The sequence below is a fragment of the Anastrepha obliqua genome, chromosome 2 (genome assembly GCF_027943255.1).
Source record: "Anastrepha obliqua isolate idAnaObli1 chromosome 2, idAnaObli1_1.0, whole genome shotgun sequence".
Classification (NCBI taxonomy): Eukaryota; Metazoa; Arthropoda; class Insecta; order Diptera; family Tephritidae; genus Anastrepha; species Anastrepha obliqua.
Window position 1 is genome coordinate 26533478 of NC_072893.1, and position 16275 is coordinate 26549752.

The following is a 16275-nucleotide window of genomic DNA, read 5'->3' on the forward strand; positions in this document are numbered from 1 at the left end:
CTCCTAACCATCCCACCACTACTTCTCCCCGCCCTTCTCCCTTCATGAGTTTTCTCTTTCACCTTACCTGCTTCTCAGAGAAAAATGAGACTAACAATAAAAAGACTCATGGAAACAGGGTGAAGCTGTACGAAGCTGAACGCGAGCGAAAAAAAAAACCCTAGTCGCCGAGGGCAAACCGCTTGCAATAGCCCGGTCCATGGCGATGAGGCCGTCGAATGCGCCTAGCCCCGAACTAGACAACCGCAAAAGATCCCGCTCTGGTGGCTCCACACACACATCGAGTTCCAGGCCGATGAAGCGATTTGCACCAGCTGGGAATGAAAACGACTCGTCCGCAGTGCCCACGCAATCTCTCCGTCGGCTTGCAACTCGATGGAAGGAGTGGAGACCTCAGCCAAAGGCAGTCCTGATCCTGGCAAAGAGGTACCAATGGTCTCTGGAGAGCAGATTACACAGGGTACTTCCACGGAAGTTCCCTGCTCAGTGCCTACTCTGGCACCTTTTTTGCACATGCGCGGCTCTACCCACAAGCAGGAACCGTTAGTTAAGATTCTACTTCTTAATATGAATATAGATAACCTATACACTTTAGGTATCAACAACCTTTTACGCTTTGTCAAAAACTCAGGATGGTTTAATATGGAAAGGGAAATGTAGCTCAGCCCCTGCGGCTCACAACGGACTCATTACGTGCTCCAAGTGGCATCGCTGTCTCTATGTGCGATGCGGCTGCCAAACCTAACCTAACCTGGGGCACAAGAAACCGCCCAACTCCCAGTAAGCATTAAAAAAAATCAAATAATTTTTTATTAAAATCTTTTATTGTAAGTTTTTCAGACTTAACTATTGCTGCAATTCCTTTAAAAGTAAGTAATAAATAAAATAGGTGATTGTGTGTATAGAATGTCTACGAAATACTTCAGATTCGATAAATGAACGTTTTTTACTTATCACACATGAAATATACACAAAGTGGATGAAGAGTGCACAGACACAGATCAAATTAGAAAGTTTACTTAAATTAAATAGTAGTCGTTTGAAGAAACTAACGGACACATATTACTAACAGTAATAAATTATAACAATAATTGGAAGATAAAATTTCGTAAAATTTTCTACGAATAATTGGCAATGTTGAAGCATTATTCATTATGTATCTACTATAAAAAGTACATACATACATATAAAAATGTTAGGAAGGGTCTTCAACGCCAAAAAGTCAGCGTGAATTGTAGTTTTCCAAGGCCCTTTATAATTTGATTTATTTAAAACTTAATAAACTTTAGCGTTTATACGCTTGGAACGGTCATCGATGCAGTAAAATTTTAATTTTATGTATCTACTTAAATGTTTACATACACATATGATTGATTTTCACACTTTACAACTGCTAGTTATTGCTTAATTTTTCAATTTTCATGAGCCGAACACTCAAAACAACTATAATTATCAATATATTACCGCTTATTAACTCAACGTTGCTGTTGCATTTGCAAGAGCACACGCCCATTTTCTATAATCAAACCTACAGTCCCTCATTGCGAACCGTCCATTTATGCGCGCATTTATGTAGAAGCGCGCACTGTAAGTATTATAATATATTTAATATATTCAATTCCATCATAAAAACGGCTCACATCTTTTTTCAGCTCTCTAAAATCTCTATCAATTAAAATTTCTTCAAATTTAACAAAATAAATTCTCTGATCTTCTCAACGTCCGATATGAATGTCCCATGAAACCCGCGCGCTGCGTTTTAGTACGTTGCATTTTTTTTTTTTTGTTTTTTACCACCTGGGTTTGATTGCTTTGAACCACCACTGCTGATAGCCATCGTTCACATCACAATGGGCCAAGAACAGTTGCTGCGTTGTCGGATGTACCGCCACGCATTTTTTGTGCGTGCGATGCAGCAAGTGCTTCGTGTTTTCATCATAATTCCACGGTCCATCCACTGTACCCAAACGACATACAGCCAATTTAATGCCCTGCCGATCTGCCTCCACACAACGCTCGCCCACGCCCAATTGCCCGGCGGCATTCAAACGTATCAGCTGATTGTTACCCCCACCATGGCAGTGCGTGAGTCCCATTATGGCCGGTGGCTGATGGCCCATTGAATCTAGACAACCGTCGGTAGCCACGGAACGCAATTCGCCCCAATGTAAGTTGGCTGGCAGTGCTGGGAATTTGTCATACACATCGTAGGCAATGTTGTCCATAAACCACTGAAAAGATTTACAATTTAAGCGCTTTTTCAGCGCCAACTGCTCGCTAATATCGCCCATATCGAGGTAGCGCGCCAACGGTTCTCTGGTGTAGAAATATTCTTTATGCGTATCATCGAACCATGTCTCAATGACACGTTTGTAATTGATTGTAATTAAGGGGCCCTTCTTGGCTTGCGCCAGCTTGCCGAAATTGTATGGCATGAAACCGCGATAAACGTGACCTACACGCGAACACGGCACCCATTCAATGCTGCCGCCACACTGCCATATCTTGAAGCTCAACTCGAAGTTTTCGCCACCCCACACCAATAGACCGGGATCGTATGCGCCCAATTCCAGAAAGTATTCTCGATTAATGGCAAACAGCCCACCGGCGTGTGTAGGGCTGCGGTATGGCTCGGAGTTGTGTGCACGACGGCGTTGCTCGCGTTTAGGCACCTCGTTCTCTTTGTACAGCATTCCCCATTCAAATATGCCACGAAAATGCGCATCGCTGCCATATACCGGGCGATATTCAAAGGTTTTATGATCAATGCCATCAATAATGGGCACCGTCATAACGGTGCGATCACGATAGATGGGCGCCAAGAGCGGTGGCAACCAATTTGTATTCACCTCACAGTGCGCATCGAGGAAAACAATGACTTCGCCTGTAGGTGAAACAAAAGAAGCGAATATTGTAAAAAAGTTGAAAATAGCAAAAAAAAAAATTTGTGCATTACCGCTCGCTTCCTGTGCACCTCTAGAGCGTGTACGGATGAGACCTTCGCGTTCGCTATTACGTATCAGTTTTACTAAGCCATGGAATTGTTGAATGTATTTATCCAATTTCTCACGCAAGTCCTGCTTGTCCGAATAATCGTCCACCAAAATAATTTCATGCAACATATGCTTTGGCGAACGATCAATCACCGAATGAACTGTGCGCATAAGCACCGAGAATCCTTCGTTGTGGAAAACAATAATGACGCTGGTTTTGGGTAAATCGTACGGATAGTCCCAATGCTTGCACTCATCCAAACGGGTATCGCGCACAGAACGATGCATTGATATCTCGTCGGAGCACGCAATATTCATGCCATACTCCATTTCCGACTCATCTGCGCGATTCTTCTTATCGGCCGAGAGTTGATATGCTTCGCCATTCTCGCCTGGTCCGGAGCGCTCTTCTACATTTTTCGGCTCGAAATTTCCAAGTCCTGAAAGTAGTCAAAGTATGATTTTTTTTAAATACAAAAAATAGGATTTAAAAAAAATGTGTTTTTCGTATAGGTCAAATTGAGATATTATCATTAAAAATTACGCATAAAATGTTTCTGATACAGGGTTTGATTGAAAAGTAATAAGCCTTCTCGCGCGGAGCGTCTGCCAAGCGATCAACCGAATCGGCTGGTGGGGAAAAATGATCGTTGGATCTTCCCCTTCCACTAGAAACCGGTGCCAGTTCGCTGGCCACAGCGGTGCAGTCAACATCGCTCCGCGCGTGAAAGCTGTTTTAAAAGTGTGTTAGGATTTTGCAGTGGCGAAAATGCAGTGATCGTTGGAGCAACGTTACTCGATCAAATTTTGCATAAAGCTAAACAAAATGAGTGCCGAAACCATTGGGCTACTCAAGGAGGCTTACGGGGACCAATCTCTGTCCAGTGCCCAGGAAAAATGGTGGCAGAAGTCGTTCAAGGAAGGCCGGGAGGACGTCGAAAACGAACAGCGATCTGGAAGGCCTTCGACGACGCAAACAAACACTGTAAACGCGGAATTTTGCGAAGAAGTGCTCCTTCGGCTGAAAAACCGCGTCGCCCGGGCTCGGCCCGACCTCTTCAACAATTGGACCCTTCGTCACAACCCTTCCTCTGCACCTCTGCATTGACCAAGATGGGGGTTCCGGTGCTTCCCCACCCTCCTTACAGCCCAGACCTGTGCCCTCTGGACTTCTTCTTGTTCCCGCGCCTGAAAAGAAAACTGAAAGGGAGGCGTTTCGACTCCATCGAGGCGATCCAATAAACTGTGACAGCCGAATTGAACGCGATTCCGGCGGAGGAGTTTTAAAAATGTTTCCTGCAGTGGAAGGACCGCTCCCAGCGGTGTATTGACGCTCAAGGGTCCTATTTTGAAAAATATTAGTTGTATAAGCCAAATCAAACCCTGTATTATAGCGCACAGCCCCGTGCATCGGCGGTCATTCCCACGACAGTCGGTCCTACGTAACCGAAACAACCCGGATTTGTATCCGGCCAAGGACTGTCACTTCAGCAGCATTTCCCGTACATGTATGAGGAATGTTTATGCTGCTACAACAAGAACCGTAATAATAATAATGGTACCCACTAAAATATCTGGGCACAGCGGCAGTAAAGTATGTCACCAAATATGTCAATTTGACGCTGGCCTCTCAAATTTTGCTTGAAATAAATAAACCGAGAATATGGTTTAGCTACTGAAACCTGGAAACCCCAAGTGAGGAACAGTCTTATGTCTCTCTCTCTCTCTCTCTCTCTCTCAAGTTCTTCCTAGGTTTGCGTTGTTGTTGTTTTATCATCATTAGGCTCTATAACTTTACACGTAACCTTGCCAAAAGAATTTGACACAATTATTCTCGCGACAGACGGCAAATAATTTTTGCGGTCGGCAGTCATTAGTAATTTTTAGAAAAATTTTTAGCAAATTTTTATTTACAAAACGGCAGTTGTTTGTAGCAGCATGCTGCTGAATGTATTATGAAGGCATTCGGCATCTAAACTTTAAAATTTGCTGCAATGTGGCGTTCAACGATTCAAAGCCTCCACTTAATGGCGAGCTTATTTGTTCAGCCTGTTTATTGTACATACAGCTGTTGACAGCTAATTAGAAACGACACTTATTTCAAAATAAATTCCTTTTAAACACGTATTTTCATAACTTTTTGCCAATTTTATTTAAACATATGATAAACTTAAAAACTAGTGGAAAACAATTTAATCGCAATTCTTTATTAAATATATATATATTTTTTTAAAGCATGTGAAATGCACGATTTGGATAGGGCAACTAATTAGAAACAGTAATGTATTATCAGATCAACATAAAGATTATGTTAGTATTTGGTTCCATAACCCTTTTGCTTCAACACTGCCTCACATCGATTGCGCATTGATGTAATGAGATTTTGACAGCGCGCCACAGGTGTTGCTTGCCATGCCGTTTTTACTTCGGCAAAAAGGATATCCATATTTAGGATATTTTTGGCACTCACGGCTTTTTTAACGTCACCCCAGAGAAGCTCTATTGGGTTTAAGTCCGGACCGGATGATGGCCATTCCAAAACATTGATGGAATTTTCGTCGAAAAACTGTTTCGTCAACTTTGCCGTGTGCTTTGGATCATTATCCTGTTAAAACTTCCATATAACAGGCAAATTTTCCTCAGCCCACGCCATTTTTTAGTATATCGACGTATTTCTCCTTATTTAAAATTCCATCAATCCTATGGATTGGGCCAACACCATTCCACCAGAAACATCCCCACACCATGATTGATCCTCCACAATGCTTCACTACCAGTGAAACGTAGCGAGGATTGAGTTCATGGTTGATTGGCCGTCCATATGGCCCTATGCGATTTATCTTAGTTTCATCGCCCCAAATGATATATTTCCATTGATTTGGAGTCCATGACCAATTGGATCTCGCAAAGACTACTCGCCATCTCCTTTGTATCTTGGTTAGAAGGGGCTTCTTGCGTGCTGCTCTGCTATGCAGTCCAGATTCGACCAGACGCCGAGAAATTGTTCTCTTGGATATTTCGAAATTATATTGATCCTGAATTTCCCGTTGGATGTCAGTGGAAGTCTTTTTTGGGTCTCTTTTGGAGATGATTGCTATCTTGCGGTCAATTTCTGCTGAAGTTTTCCGGGGCCTTTTCTTACGTGGAACATTTTCAACAGTCTTAAAAAGTTGGATATGCTTTAAGGCGTTAAAACCATTTTTTTGAGCATTTGACTTGCTTAGAAATTTCACTGTACGACTTTCCAGCTTTACGAAGGTCAAAAATGGAGCTCCGCAGGGCAGGTGTACAGCTGCTGCTTTTTCCCATTACAAATCTTGAAGACGAATATTTTAGTTGCTTTTAAACAACCAATTTAAAATATATATATACCAAAAAGTCGATTATATTACTATTAAAATAACACAACTTGCCGAATATGCTTCCATTGAACAACTGTTTCTAATTACTTGTCTCAGTTTATTTACCTTGAACTAAGTAACCCATGCACTGCGTTGGATAATATTAACGGTACTTCAATTTCACAACTACAAAACTAGGCGCATTGGGTAGTAAATAGAGTAACAAAAGCAATGCAAATGATTTTAAGAGAAAAAATAACGGTAAATTTAAGTAGCTTAATATTATGCTCATCAAGCATTTATCAAAAAGGAGCGTTTCTAATTAGCTGACAACAGCTGTACATATCTGCGAAATTTTGTCAATGCAATAACTAAAATAAACTTTCCAATTTGAATTTATTTATTTAGCATTTAAATAAATTTTTAGATATAGCTTTAAAATCAATTTTAATAAAAGTAGCGGCATGTGATGTTACTATGAATAGAACACAGTTTAATTAAAATATAATTTTTGTTGTTGTTTTGTCAAAAGTTCACAGATACATACATATTAATTTCTTGGCACCTCCTTTATGGTCTATTCTATCTTTATTTTTTTAAAAGTGTTGCTGATGATCTACTAGACCTTCCCCTAGAAAAGGGGAAGAAAAAAATACATTCACCCAGAAAAGAAAAAAAAAAAACAAAAAAAAAACAAACTATGCACCGCGTTTCACTGCTGCTCTTCTAGTCAACGCATACACTCAATTGTTTTACAATAAACAAAAAAAAACGAAATGCGACGAATATATTCACTAATATTCAAGTTATCATTCAAGTAACTATTCATATTAAATATGCAATTGTACAATTTGTTAACTCATGCCTTAAAATCAAACGGAGCATTGTCTTACCAATATATTTACATTTCACAAATACTCACATTTCATTGCACTAAATATTTGCATTTCAAAATGTCACTCTGAATGTTTTAGAGAGCACAATAAATATGTAGGTAAATTTTTCACCTTGGTTACATTTCAGCGCCGCATACTCTCTTTTGTCAGTGACATTTTGTATACCATTAAAATATTAATTAAAAGGCATTTCTTAAGTATGAAGGCATTTCATATTTCATTATCGGCTCTAAATAACTGTTTCAACTGCAATCATTAACAGCTTAAAAATAACAAATGGTATGTAACCTTTTTATATACACAAATGCATAGTCGGATTTGAAGCGTTTTTAGACTGAGCGTCTAGTAGTATGAAACAAGCGCTCAATTGACAAAAGAAACTCAATATCTTAAAAACCACAATTGATTAGGGTTTTCTCTTTCATCTTATTGTATCAGATTAGAGAGATGTTTATGTATGCAATACCAAGGTCGAAGTCAGTCAATGAACCTCAAGAAATGCCGGCTATGATAAAGCAGTTAACATCTACTTACAAAATAAATATGCAAAGAAATTAGTTTTTATTTGATGCGTATGAATGGACCTACCTTCGACCAGCTTTGGCACCTCACGTGGCCTTCCCTCCAATCTCTGGTGATGAAATCGAGAAAATTTGCCGTGGTAGCTATTTAGTCCACGCTTGGTGTCGTTCCATGTGACCAGCAGATATATAAGCGGTATTATAATGCAGCAACAAAAGGCTATGCGGCACAGGCGCCCACCACGTACATTGCTAACACGCATTTTTGATGAAAATTCAAGATTTTTTAATACGGTATTAAATTCGGTGATATTAAACAATTGCACTGGTAGCCGACATTCGAATATGTCGACGTGTCGCAAACACGGCTCAAGCTGCCTACGAATTACGACCAAGCTGATGCCAAGAAAACCAGTAACAAAACACAACCTGAGTATACCAATTGAGTGAGAAGATTGTAGCGTCACGTTCGATTAAATGCAGTTAAGGCTGATCTTATACACTTATACTAAAACGCTGTGGTTTAAAAATTTATTTCATTAACAATTTCATTGGTACAATTTTTCTAATAAACATACACACAGCTGAATGGAAGCTAGTAATTTTCCTAAATACACCTTTTGCTGCTCCTCTGGCAAAGCTGCCGGACTAAAGTAATATATTTGCAAATGAAAGAATAAAGCGTGGTGAAAAAAATTGAAAAGGAATTTACAACAGCTGACCAAGCGATTAGTAGTGCAATATTTATAAGATTAATTTCAGCATAAAGGAAATGGACATGGCACTTCGGATTCTCGGACACTTAGGTATACCTAGAACTCTCAGTAAAGAGCATATAAAAACAAGAAAGTACAATTCCCAACAACAATTCCGCTAATAAAACTCCACTAGAAATATTCGCCACCTAAAAACCATTTAGAGTCTAACCTGATTCCTAATCATTTTTATTGATAATTTCGTAGCCGAATTTTGTTAACGAATGAAGACAAGAATTTTTTCTTTGGTTTGACAGGGGAGCATAGCACTGAAACTGAAAACTGTCCCCAAAGGCACAAAAATTGTTAGCTAGTGTGGCAAATTCTCAAAAAGCTATTCTTGAGTATCCAACAAAATAAAATGAGTCCTTCTAACTTGAGTCAGCTTGAGCTGACCATATAAAACATTTGTCTTCCCATGCAGAGATATTTGTATGTTTTCTGGACACCTCTTATTTTGATTTTTGAATCTGTACATGATTGTGTGATGATGTCAACACCCTATGCCTATGCTTTGACTTGTAGGCCGTTATATTGGAGCAATAGGTAAGATCTGTCTAAAATTCAAACTATCTGGTGCAATACATCATACGCTCCTATCGTTCATACCAAGGCGAATCTATTAAAGTAGACCAGCTGATTTGTTTTGTTTTCTTTCGTCGTGGACATTAGGATGTCAGCATGAAATGAAATAATGAAAACCCATTCCACTTGCACTATCGTCGTACTCTTGTAACTCCAACTGCATATCGGCTGTTCGCCTTTTTCTTTTCTTTTTTTATTTTTATTTTTTTTTTTTTTCTTGACGTTATAATGTGGAAAACGTTGTTATTTGTCTCCCTTCACCATTAGTGAATGTACCTGGGCTTATACTCCACATATCACTTTTCTTACGATTATTTACAACACTCTGGTGAACAGGTTATAATTTTTTGCTAAATATATTTTTAAATATAAATAAAAGATCATAGTATCGGTCTCAAGATATTTATTGATACTTGTAACTAATGCAAAGCGACTACATACTCCTTTTAATTCAACATAAAAAGCTAAATTTTGTGAAACACAAAACGAATGACGTCGCATATCTGTCAAATTCGCTCGGAGCCGAATAACGGTCTGCTAAGTAGTACACCTCTAAAAATCTTTTCACCATCGAACGGTATTACACTTTCATTAACAAGACTCCCATGGTGAATTCCATGATTCAAATATAAATAATAATTGAATCATGTGTGAATGTCATCTGCATATAGAAGAAGAAAACTTAATTACATTCAAACTTACAAAACGCGCCTATTGGCAGTTTAAGAATTGTAAATAAAGATGCGTAAAGGCGCGCATCTTCCGCGCACTTCCCGGGTCAATGAAAAAATAATAGAATATTACTTGAAATTCGGACAGGAACGGGATCTGGAAAAATATATGCGCCTTTATTCGCCATGCGAACATCGTAGTGATAGCAGAAGCCGCAGCACAACAACCGTCAGCAGTTGTCACAGTGAAGATGAAGGACGCGTATTCAGACGAATGTTTAATCAAGATACGGAGTCCACAACCGAAAGCGATTCCGAAACAAAAGAATTTATTGTTCCAATTGAAATGCAAACTGAAAAAAATACCGAAAAACGTATGAAACCCAAAGGAGATGAAGTGAGTTGAATCTAAATAAAAATATAATTGTTTTTAACTGTCATTTGTCATCCAGTGCACATCATCTGCCCCTGACTTGCACACCCCACCACCAGCTAGCCATAAAAGTGCGCACACAAAACAAACGCAGACTCCTGACTCGGTAGCAAAGTCACACAGACGGCTCGAATGGGATTCATTGGGGGATGTGGGCTATAAGAAATCTAAATCAACCAGCAACATAAGCATTTTGGAGCGATCTGTATTAAAGGAATATTTTCAAGAAATTTCATGCATCAGCGGCTCGAAAAAAGGTGTCAACATTACTGATGAAGAAATCAGAAAATCTAAGCCAGATAAACAACAAAAAGCACACAAATCAGAAAAGTCGACGGAAAAACATGCATCTATCCGAAGCACACCACCTCTAGCTTCTAGCACAATGATGGATACTATGAGTTGTGACAATAGTGCCAAGGCAGCATCACGACACAAAGTCGTGTCCAAAAGCACTTCAATGTCACTACAAAAGAGAAGCGATCAATATGCGCAAACCTCAGTGCAAAAGCTTCCGCAGTTAACGTCCAAAGAAGTACAAGTAACTCTTTCGTCTACTGCATCCGGCACATCTTCCAACGCTGCTGGCACTGCAACGCCCAGTAGCTTCGATTACTATTCCTCCCGTTCAACACATTCCACAACAGACGGCGAAGTTGCTGTTCAAAAAGTCTCATTGCATAGCGAGTCTAAGAAGTCAACGAAAGACAAGGAGCAGCCAAAGTATGTGCATCCTTTCATCGCAGGAATTCATGAAATGCTGGCGTCCAATAAAGTGCATGGCTCAAGAAAGAACAGCAATTCGATAAATGCTGAAGCAACGAGTCTCCAACAAATACACGACACCATAAAAGAAGTATTTAGCGAGAATAAGGAAAATACCACAGCTTCTTCTTCGTTGTTAAGCTCACCCCAATTAGATTTGGGTATACAACTGCTGTGTTCACTGATAGATGCTCGTAGCTTAAATCAGCGGCAAAAGAAAAAACTTGTGCGTGATATCGTAAAACGTATATCAACTCTCAATATAGATACGGATAATGACAAAGGTATAACCGCTCCGGGCAGTTACGTTGCATCAACGCAATCAAGTGCAAGTAAGTCTCATAATGCGTGCGAACCAAATATGGAGGCAACACTCAAATCAACGTCTACTGTTACGGTTGCGCGGACAGCAAAAGCTTCAGCAGATATGAGCGGTTTAGGTCGTGATCAGGCTTCTGATACAAGTAGCGACGAGGTTGACGAAAAACTTGTTCATGTAGATGGTAAGCATTTTGAAGAATAATATACACTTTTATTTATATTAATTACGTGCCATATTTTTTTAAGTCATTAAGAAACCATCACCGCCAACAACCTCCGCCAAAGCATTGGAAAAACTTGCCAAAGAAAAAACCAAGGATGTACAACTACAAGCAAAGCCTGTGCGCGTGCGCGCAGGAGCCGACGATAAAAATGAAAATGTGCCAAGACTGACAGATATTGTAGCTAATAACATAAATAGAAACTTAGACAAATCAGAAAAACAAATACATCCGCAGACAGGTGAGCAATTTACGTTGGATATCCACTCAGACAAGAACTCGTCGGCATCTAAAACTAGCACAACAACATCCAAAGATATTACAACACAAAAGGCGCTTCTTAAAAGGGAAACTGTGGGTGCGTCAGACACAGATATGGATGAAATAGCTCATTCGACAATGCGCGAATGGCTGAATCCCATGACACAGTCTGAAATTGAATACGAAGAAAAAAAGTTGGAATTTGCACGCAATGCCGCTAAGAGAGACAAAATAATGAAATGCTTGGATACCGATAAAATGGACTCCGAACGAAGAACCCAATTGAAGTGGATACAATCGGAAATTGAACGACTGGAAACTTTGCGCTGTCTATTATCCAAATCGAATATGGAGCGGAGTCAAGAAGCGGAAAGTACGCATTTGGAAAAGAATGGCACAACTGCACAAAAAGTAGATAAGCTATACGACACGGTCTTTTCGGACCAACAGTCATCATCCGCGACACCCACCGCTCCTAGCAGTGGTGATAAACAACCGATGCAGGAAATCGAAGTGATAATTGAAGAATCAAACGAAGATGTAATAGAATTAGATGAGAAATTAAAACGTTCCAAACAACGGAGACGTGAAACCCAAATCGTTTATGATAAGCCCACAGAGGCGACAAATATTTATGACAATTTAGTGGCTGGTAAAGCACGTTTTCGTACTATGAAAGAAACAGTTACCACTAACGAAGAACAAATTTTGCCACCCGCAGCTGATGCGTCTAATATGCCAACACCATCGGCATCACCACCGAAGCAACTGTCCACTGCCAAACCACGCCAGCAGCAGCGTTCCAAAATTGATACACCCTCCGGTGACAGTAATGACGGCGAGAGTGTTGGCTCGTTTGCACAGCAACGCAAACGCGAATTTTTAGAGCAATACCGCATCAAGAAACGCATTCATTACGAATCGCTGCTACATCAACAACAACAGTTGCTAATTCAACAGCAACAGCAGATTATTCAAGAATTGCAGCAACGCTGCAATGTAATTTCGCATACCACCGCTACAAATGCGCCAGTTGGCCACTATTCAATGCCACATAACACACACAATGCCTACTGTAGGTGTGTCTCAGATCAGCGCCCATACCACCAAGCATACTGCCAACAGCAGCGCAATAATATGGGCAGAAGACAACCACAAACGAATTTTACAGGGCCACAACACACACAACCGCATTGCCCACCATGTCCGCCGTGTCCACCGCGCACACAAACTCACCAGAGTGGTGCAGTCAACTATGCTCAAAAAACACAAACCATTCACAGCGAACAATCAACCTCGTCCATATTTTGTATTTCTTCGGAAGTCTCAATACCAATGGGCACAACCAGCACCTCAAGTTCAACAACCACAACTACACATCAGTATGATGACGTCGCTGCTGTAGGCGCGGGTATTGCAGGAGTTGGCATACAAACTGGAGCCTCTTTACGTCGTACACAACCGGTGTTCGGTAGACGTTTACACTATGACTACAACCAATCGATGAATGCACGAAACTGGGCTACCTATGATCCACAACCGGCTTGTTCGGGTCAATCGATTAGTGTGCAGGTAAAACCGAAAGCCATAGCTTATGTTATACAATTCGATAAGAAAACAACGACGTCCACTACTACCACAATAAACACGGTCACATCCTCGTCGAACACCAATTCCGATTCGAAACCGAGTGACGAGCGCAATGAGTTGAGGGATGACGAACGACAGCCATGCGCGCTGCAAGATTACTTAGAACGTGCCAATCCGAAATTCGTTGCTCAAACAAAGGAACGCAAAGCTATACTTAATCAGATACAAGCGCTACGCCTAGAACGAGAGAGAGAGTTAAGAGATATAGTTGAGAACGCAAGTGAAAATTCGTTGGACACAAAATTGCAACGTCTACCACCGCCCGCTACAAGTAAGCTTGTTCTCCACTTTACTTATATACTCTTTTGTGTTATTATTAATAATTTTTTTTCTTAATCCATGTCTAGAACGTTTACGCATTTTCGCCACTAAAGAAATGAAGGCGATGACACAGCGACATTGCAAAAATTTGCCTGAGGTCGTGAAGCAGCAAGAACGTGCACGCGAAGAACGGCGCCGGCATGGAAATCGTTTAATCAGAGATATTTTCAATCAGGTGTGTTGTACTTAGAGTCATGGAGAAAAGATTTTTGGAGGTGTACTATCTAGCAGACCGTTATTCGGCTCTGAGCGAATTCGACAGATATGCCGACGGCATTCATTTTGTGTTTCATTAAGCTATAACTAAATTTTGTGGTTTGTGTTTCATAAAATTTGACTTTATCTTAGTGAAACACAAAACGAATGCCGCAGAATCCAAAGTTCCCCTCAAAAAACATGTTTTTTTTTCACCATACCTAACGAACAAGCCTTGCTTACAGTTATACCAAGGCGCATGCATTAAAGGTGGTGGCACTAGATCAACGACAATGTTCTGTGCGTTTGATTGTCAAAGCAAAGTATTGGGAAACTAGAAAACGAATAAAAAATTCGCCTTGTTTCATGCTGAGCTGACAGCCACATGGACACGGCGAAAGCAAAAAGGCAGTGTAGCGTACACATAACAGAAGTGAAACTTTCAAGGCAGACAAAATAAGAGGGAAAGACCCGAGAGAGAATGAGAGCGAAAGAGAGAAAGAATATATATCTACAATAAATAAATTCACAACATTTGCGGAGAATACAAATAGACAAAATTTACAAAAAACGGAGAAAGGTCGCCCGGTATAGGTAAACGCCGGACACAAACCGTGGCCACAACGCGCACTACTCCGAGCGTTTATAACCTGTACAAACGCAGCGACTCCAGGACCGCAGCAACGGCACAATGCAATACCAATAAATCCGACGCTGGAATGGATAGCACTTTACAGTACGCACAAGCACTAGCCAGGAAACGGTAATAAGCGCCAAAAAGTAGCCACAAAAAAAAAAAAAAATGTCAAAAAAATTGGGACCAAAAAAAGCCCCAAACAGTAGGGACCAAGGAAATATAACGCCAAAAAGTAGGCACCAAAAATATATTTCCTACAAGTTTGCCCCACAAACAAGCGCCAAAAGGTAGACAGTGTTATTTCTCACTAGAAATTAACAACCACAAGGAAAAACTCAGGAAAAATAGCCTAAAGTGTATCTAAGATATATATAAGTTATAGCTCTCTCTCTCTCCTTTTCCTCTACGTTATATCTTTTCTCTCTCTCGCGGAACGAAAATGCCCAAAACGTTGAATGACCTTGAAATTTTACTCTCCATTCTCGCTCGTCCATCGACGCCTAAGAAGATTCACTTCAAAAACAAATCAGCGGATTTACCAACACTACTTTTAATGGATTCGCCTTGAGTTATACTATGTGTTTTTGTTTTAGATATTTGCAATATTAATCATTTTTTTTATGCAGCGTTTACAGCGACGTGCGCGCACTGGGAAGTTATCGTTAAACCACAGTAAGACAGTCATTTAAAGGAGCTATGAACTAATGTTGAAGAGGAGGAGCACCTTGTTTTTTTGCAGACAATATATTTTTTAGTGAATTTAATATTTAGCAAATAAAGGAAAAATGAAATATAGCTGAACGTGTAAATTTAAAGTAACTTTAAAGGAAATGAGTTAAAATTTTACGCAAAAAAAGTATAAAAGTGGACCACAATTTGTGCGCAAATAGCTGTAGAAATTGACCTAACATATAAAGCAAACTTTAAAGCTGATATTTTTTATTACGCCGATGGCTCTTTACTCGAAGAATTACCGTCTTATGCTGTTATAGAACAACGGATGGACAATTGGAACAATCCATCAAGCTCTTCTTCCATCAAACGCTGGTATTTTCAACGCCGAGCTAGCAGCAATTAATTTTGCCGTTCACTACGAGGCCAAAATCAACAAACGAGCCGCTATATTCTCGTGCAGCTTGGGTGTGTTAAAATCGCTAATAAATAGAAACAGTGAAACGCACCGATATGTAATGGGAACAAATGGACAGATCCAAATCAAAGTAGTGGGGATACCAGATCATATGGGAATAACAGGCAATGAGCTAGCATAGCGGAGACTTCTTGCTTAACCACTGTCTTGACAAACTTCCATAGATCGTATCTCAGAACATTAAGAGATAGCTTGTGGAAAACGTAAACATGTTTCTTAAGTACCCACAACTTCAGCTGCGAACGACCAAACTACCACAAAGATCTCTCACGCGAAAAATGCATCACAATAGCCAGAATTAAAGTAGGTGTTACAAAATTCATATCTGACTACAGCCGTGTAACTCCACGAGAATGCAGGCGGTGTAATACCCTTCTTAGCATAGAACACATTCTAAAGAACTACCCCATCTCGAGCTACAGCAGCAATCTAACTGCAATTCTGGATTGCAAACAAGGAAGGTATGATGAAGATACTAAACGCCTTCAAAGAACATAATCTACTCCATGAAATCTGAACACGCTTGCGGGGCAAAATAGTCCAGTAACCCCAGAGCCTC

General features: G+C 40.2%; 2 protein-coding genes across 2 annotated transcripts; one reads left to right on the forward strand and one right to left on the reverse strand.

Annotated features, from left to right (window-relative positions):
* Window positions 1-1653: 1653 nt before the first annotated feature.
* On the reverse strand, window positions 1654-8384 carry LOC129238709 (N-acetylgalactosaminyltransferase 7). The gene is made up of 3 exons (XM_054873834.1): window positions 7819-8384; window positions 2957-3433; window positions 1654-2884 (listed from the first exon to the last, which is right to left on the reverse strand). The coding sequence occupies exons 1-3, from the start codon at window positions 8012-8014 to the stop codon at window positions 1791-1793; spliced, it is 1767 nt and encodes a 588-aa protein (XP_054729809.1). The 5' UTR covers window positions 8015-8384; the 3' UTR covers window positions 1654-1790.
* Window positions 8385-9772: 1388 nt separating this feature from the next.
* On the forward strand, window positions 9773-15309 carry LOC129238710 (centrosome-associated protein Alms1a-like). Its single transcript, XM_054873835.1, has 5 exons — window positions 9773-10159; window positions 10215-11463; window positions 11528-13684; window positions 13761-13909; window positions 15193-15309. The coding sequence occupies exons 1-5, from the start codon at window positions 9833-9835 to the stop codon at window positions 15253-15255; spliced, it is 3945 nt and encodes a 1314-aa protein (XP_054729810.1). The 5' UTR covers window positions 9773-9832; the 3' UTR covers window positions 15256-15309.
* Window positions 15310-16275: the final 966 nt, after the last annotated feature.

Bases quoted from the DNA above. Each gene is read 5' to 3' on its own strand.
- LOC129238709 (XM_054873834.1), bottom strand. From the start codon at position 8,014: ATGCGTGTTAGCAATGTACGTGGTGGGCGCCTGTGCCGCATAGCCTTT. The intron at 3,434-7,818 runs GTAGGTCCATTC...GACTACTTTCAG, and splicing joins GGTGCCAAAGCTGGTCGAAG to GACTTGGAAATTTCGAGCCG. The intron at 2,885-2,956 runs GTAATGCACAAA...TTTCACCTACAG, and splicing joins AGGTGCACAGGAAGCGAGCG to GCGAAGTCATTGTTTTCCTC.
- LOC129238710 (XM_054873835.1), top strand. From the start codon at position 9,833: ATGCGTAAAGGCGCGCATCTTCCGCGCACTTCCCGGGTCAATGAAAAA. The intron at 10,160-10,214 runs GTGAGTTGAATC...TTTGTCATCCAG, and splicing joins TGAAACCCAAAGGAGATGAA to TGCACATCATCTGCCCCTGA. The intron at 13,685-13,760 runs GTAAGCTTGTTC...ATCCATGTCTAG, and splicing joins TCTACCACCGCCCGCTACAA to AACGTTTACGCATTTTCGCC.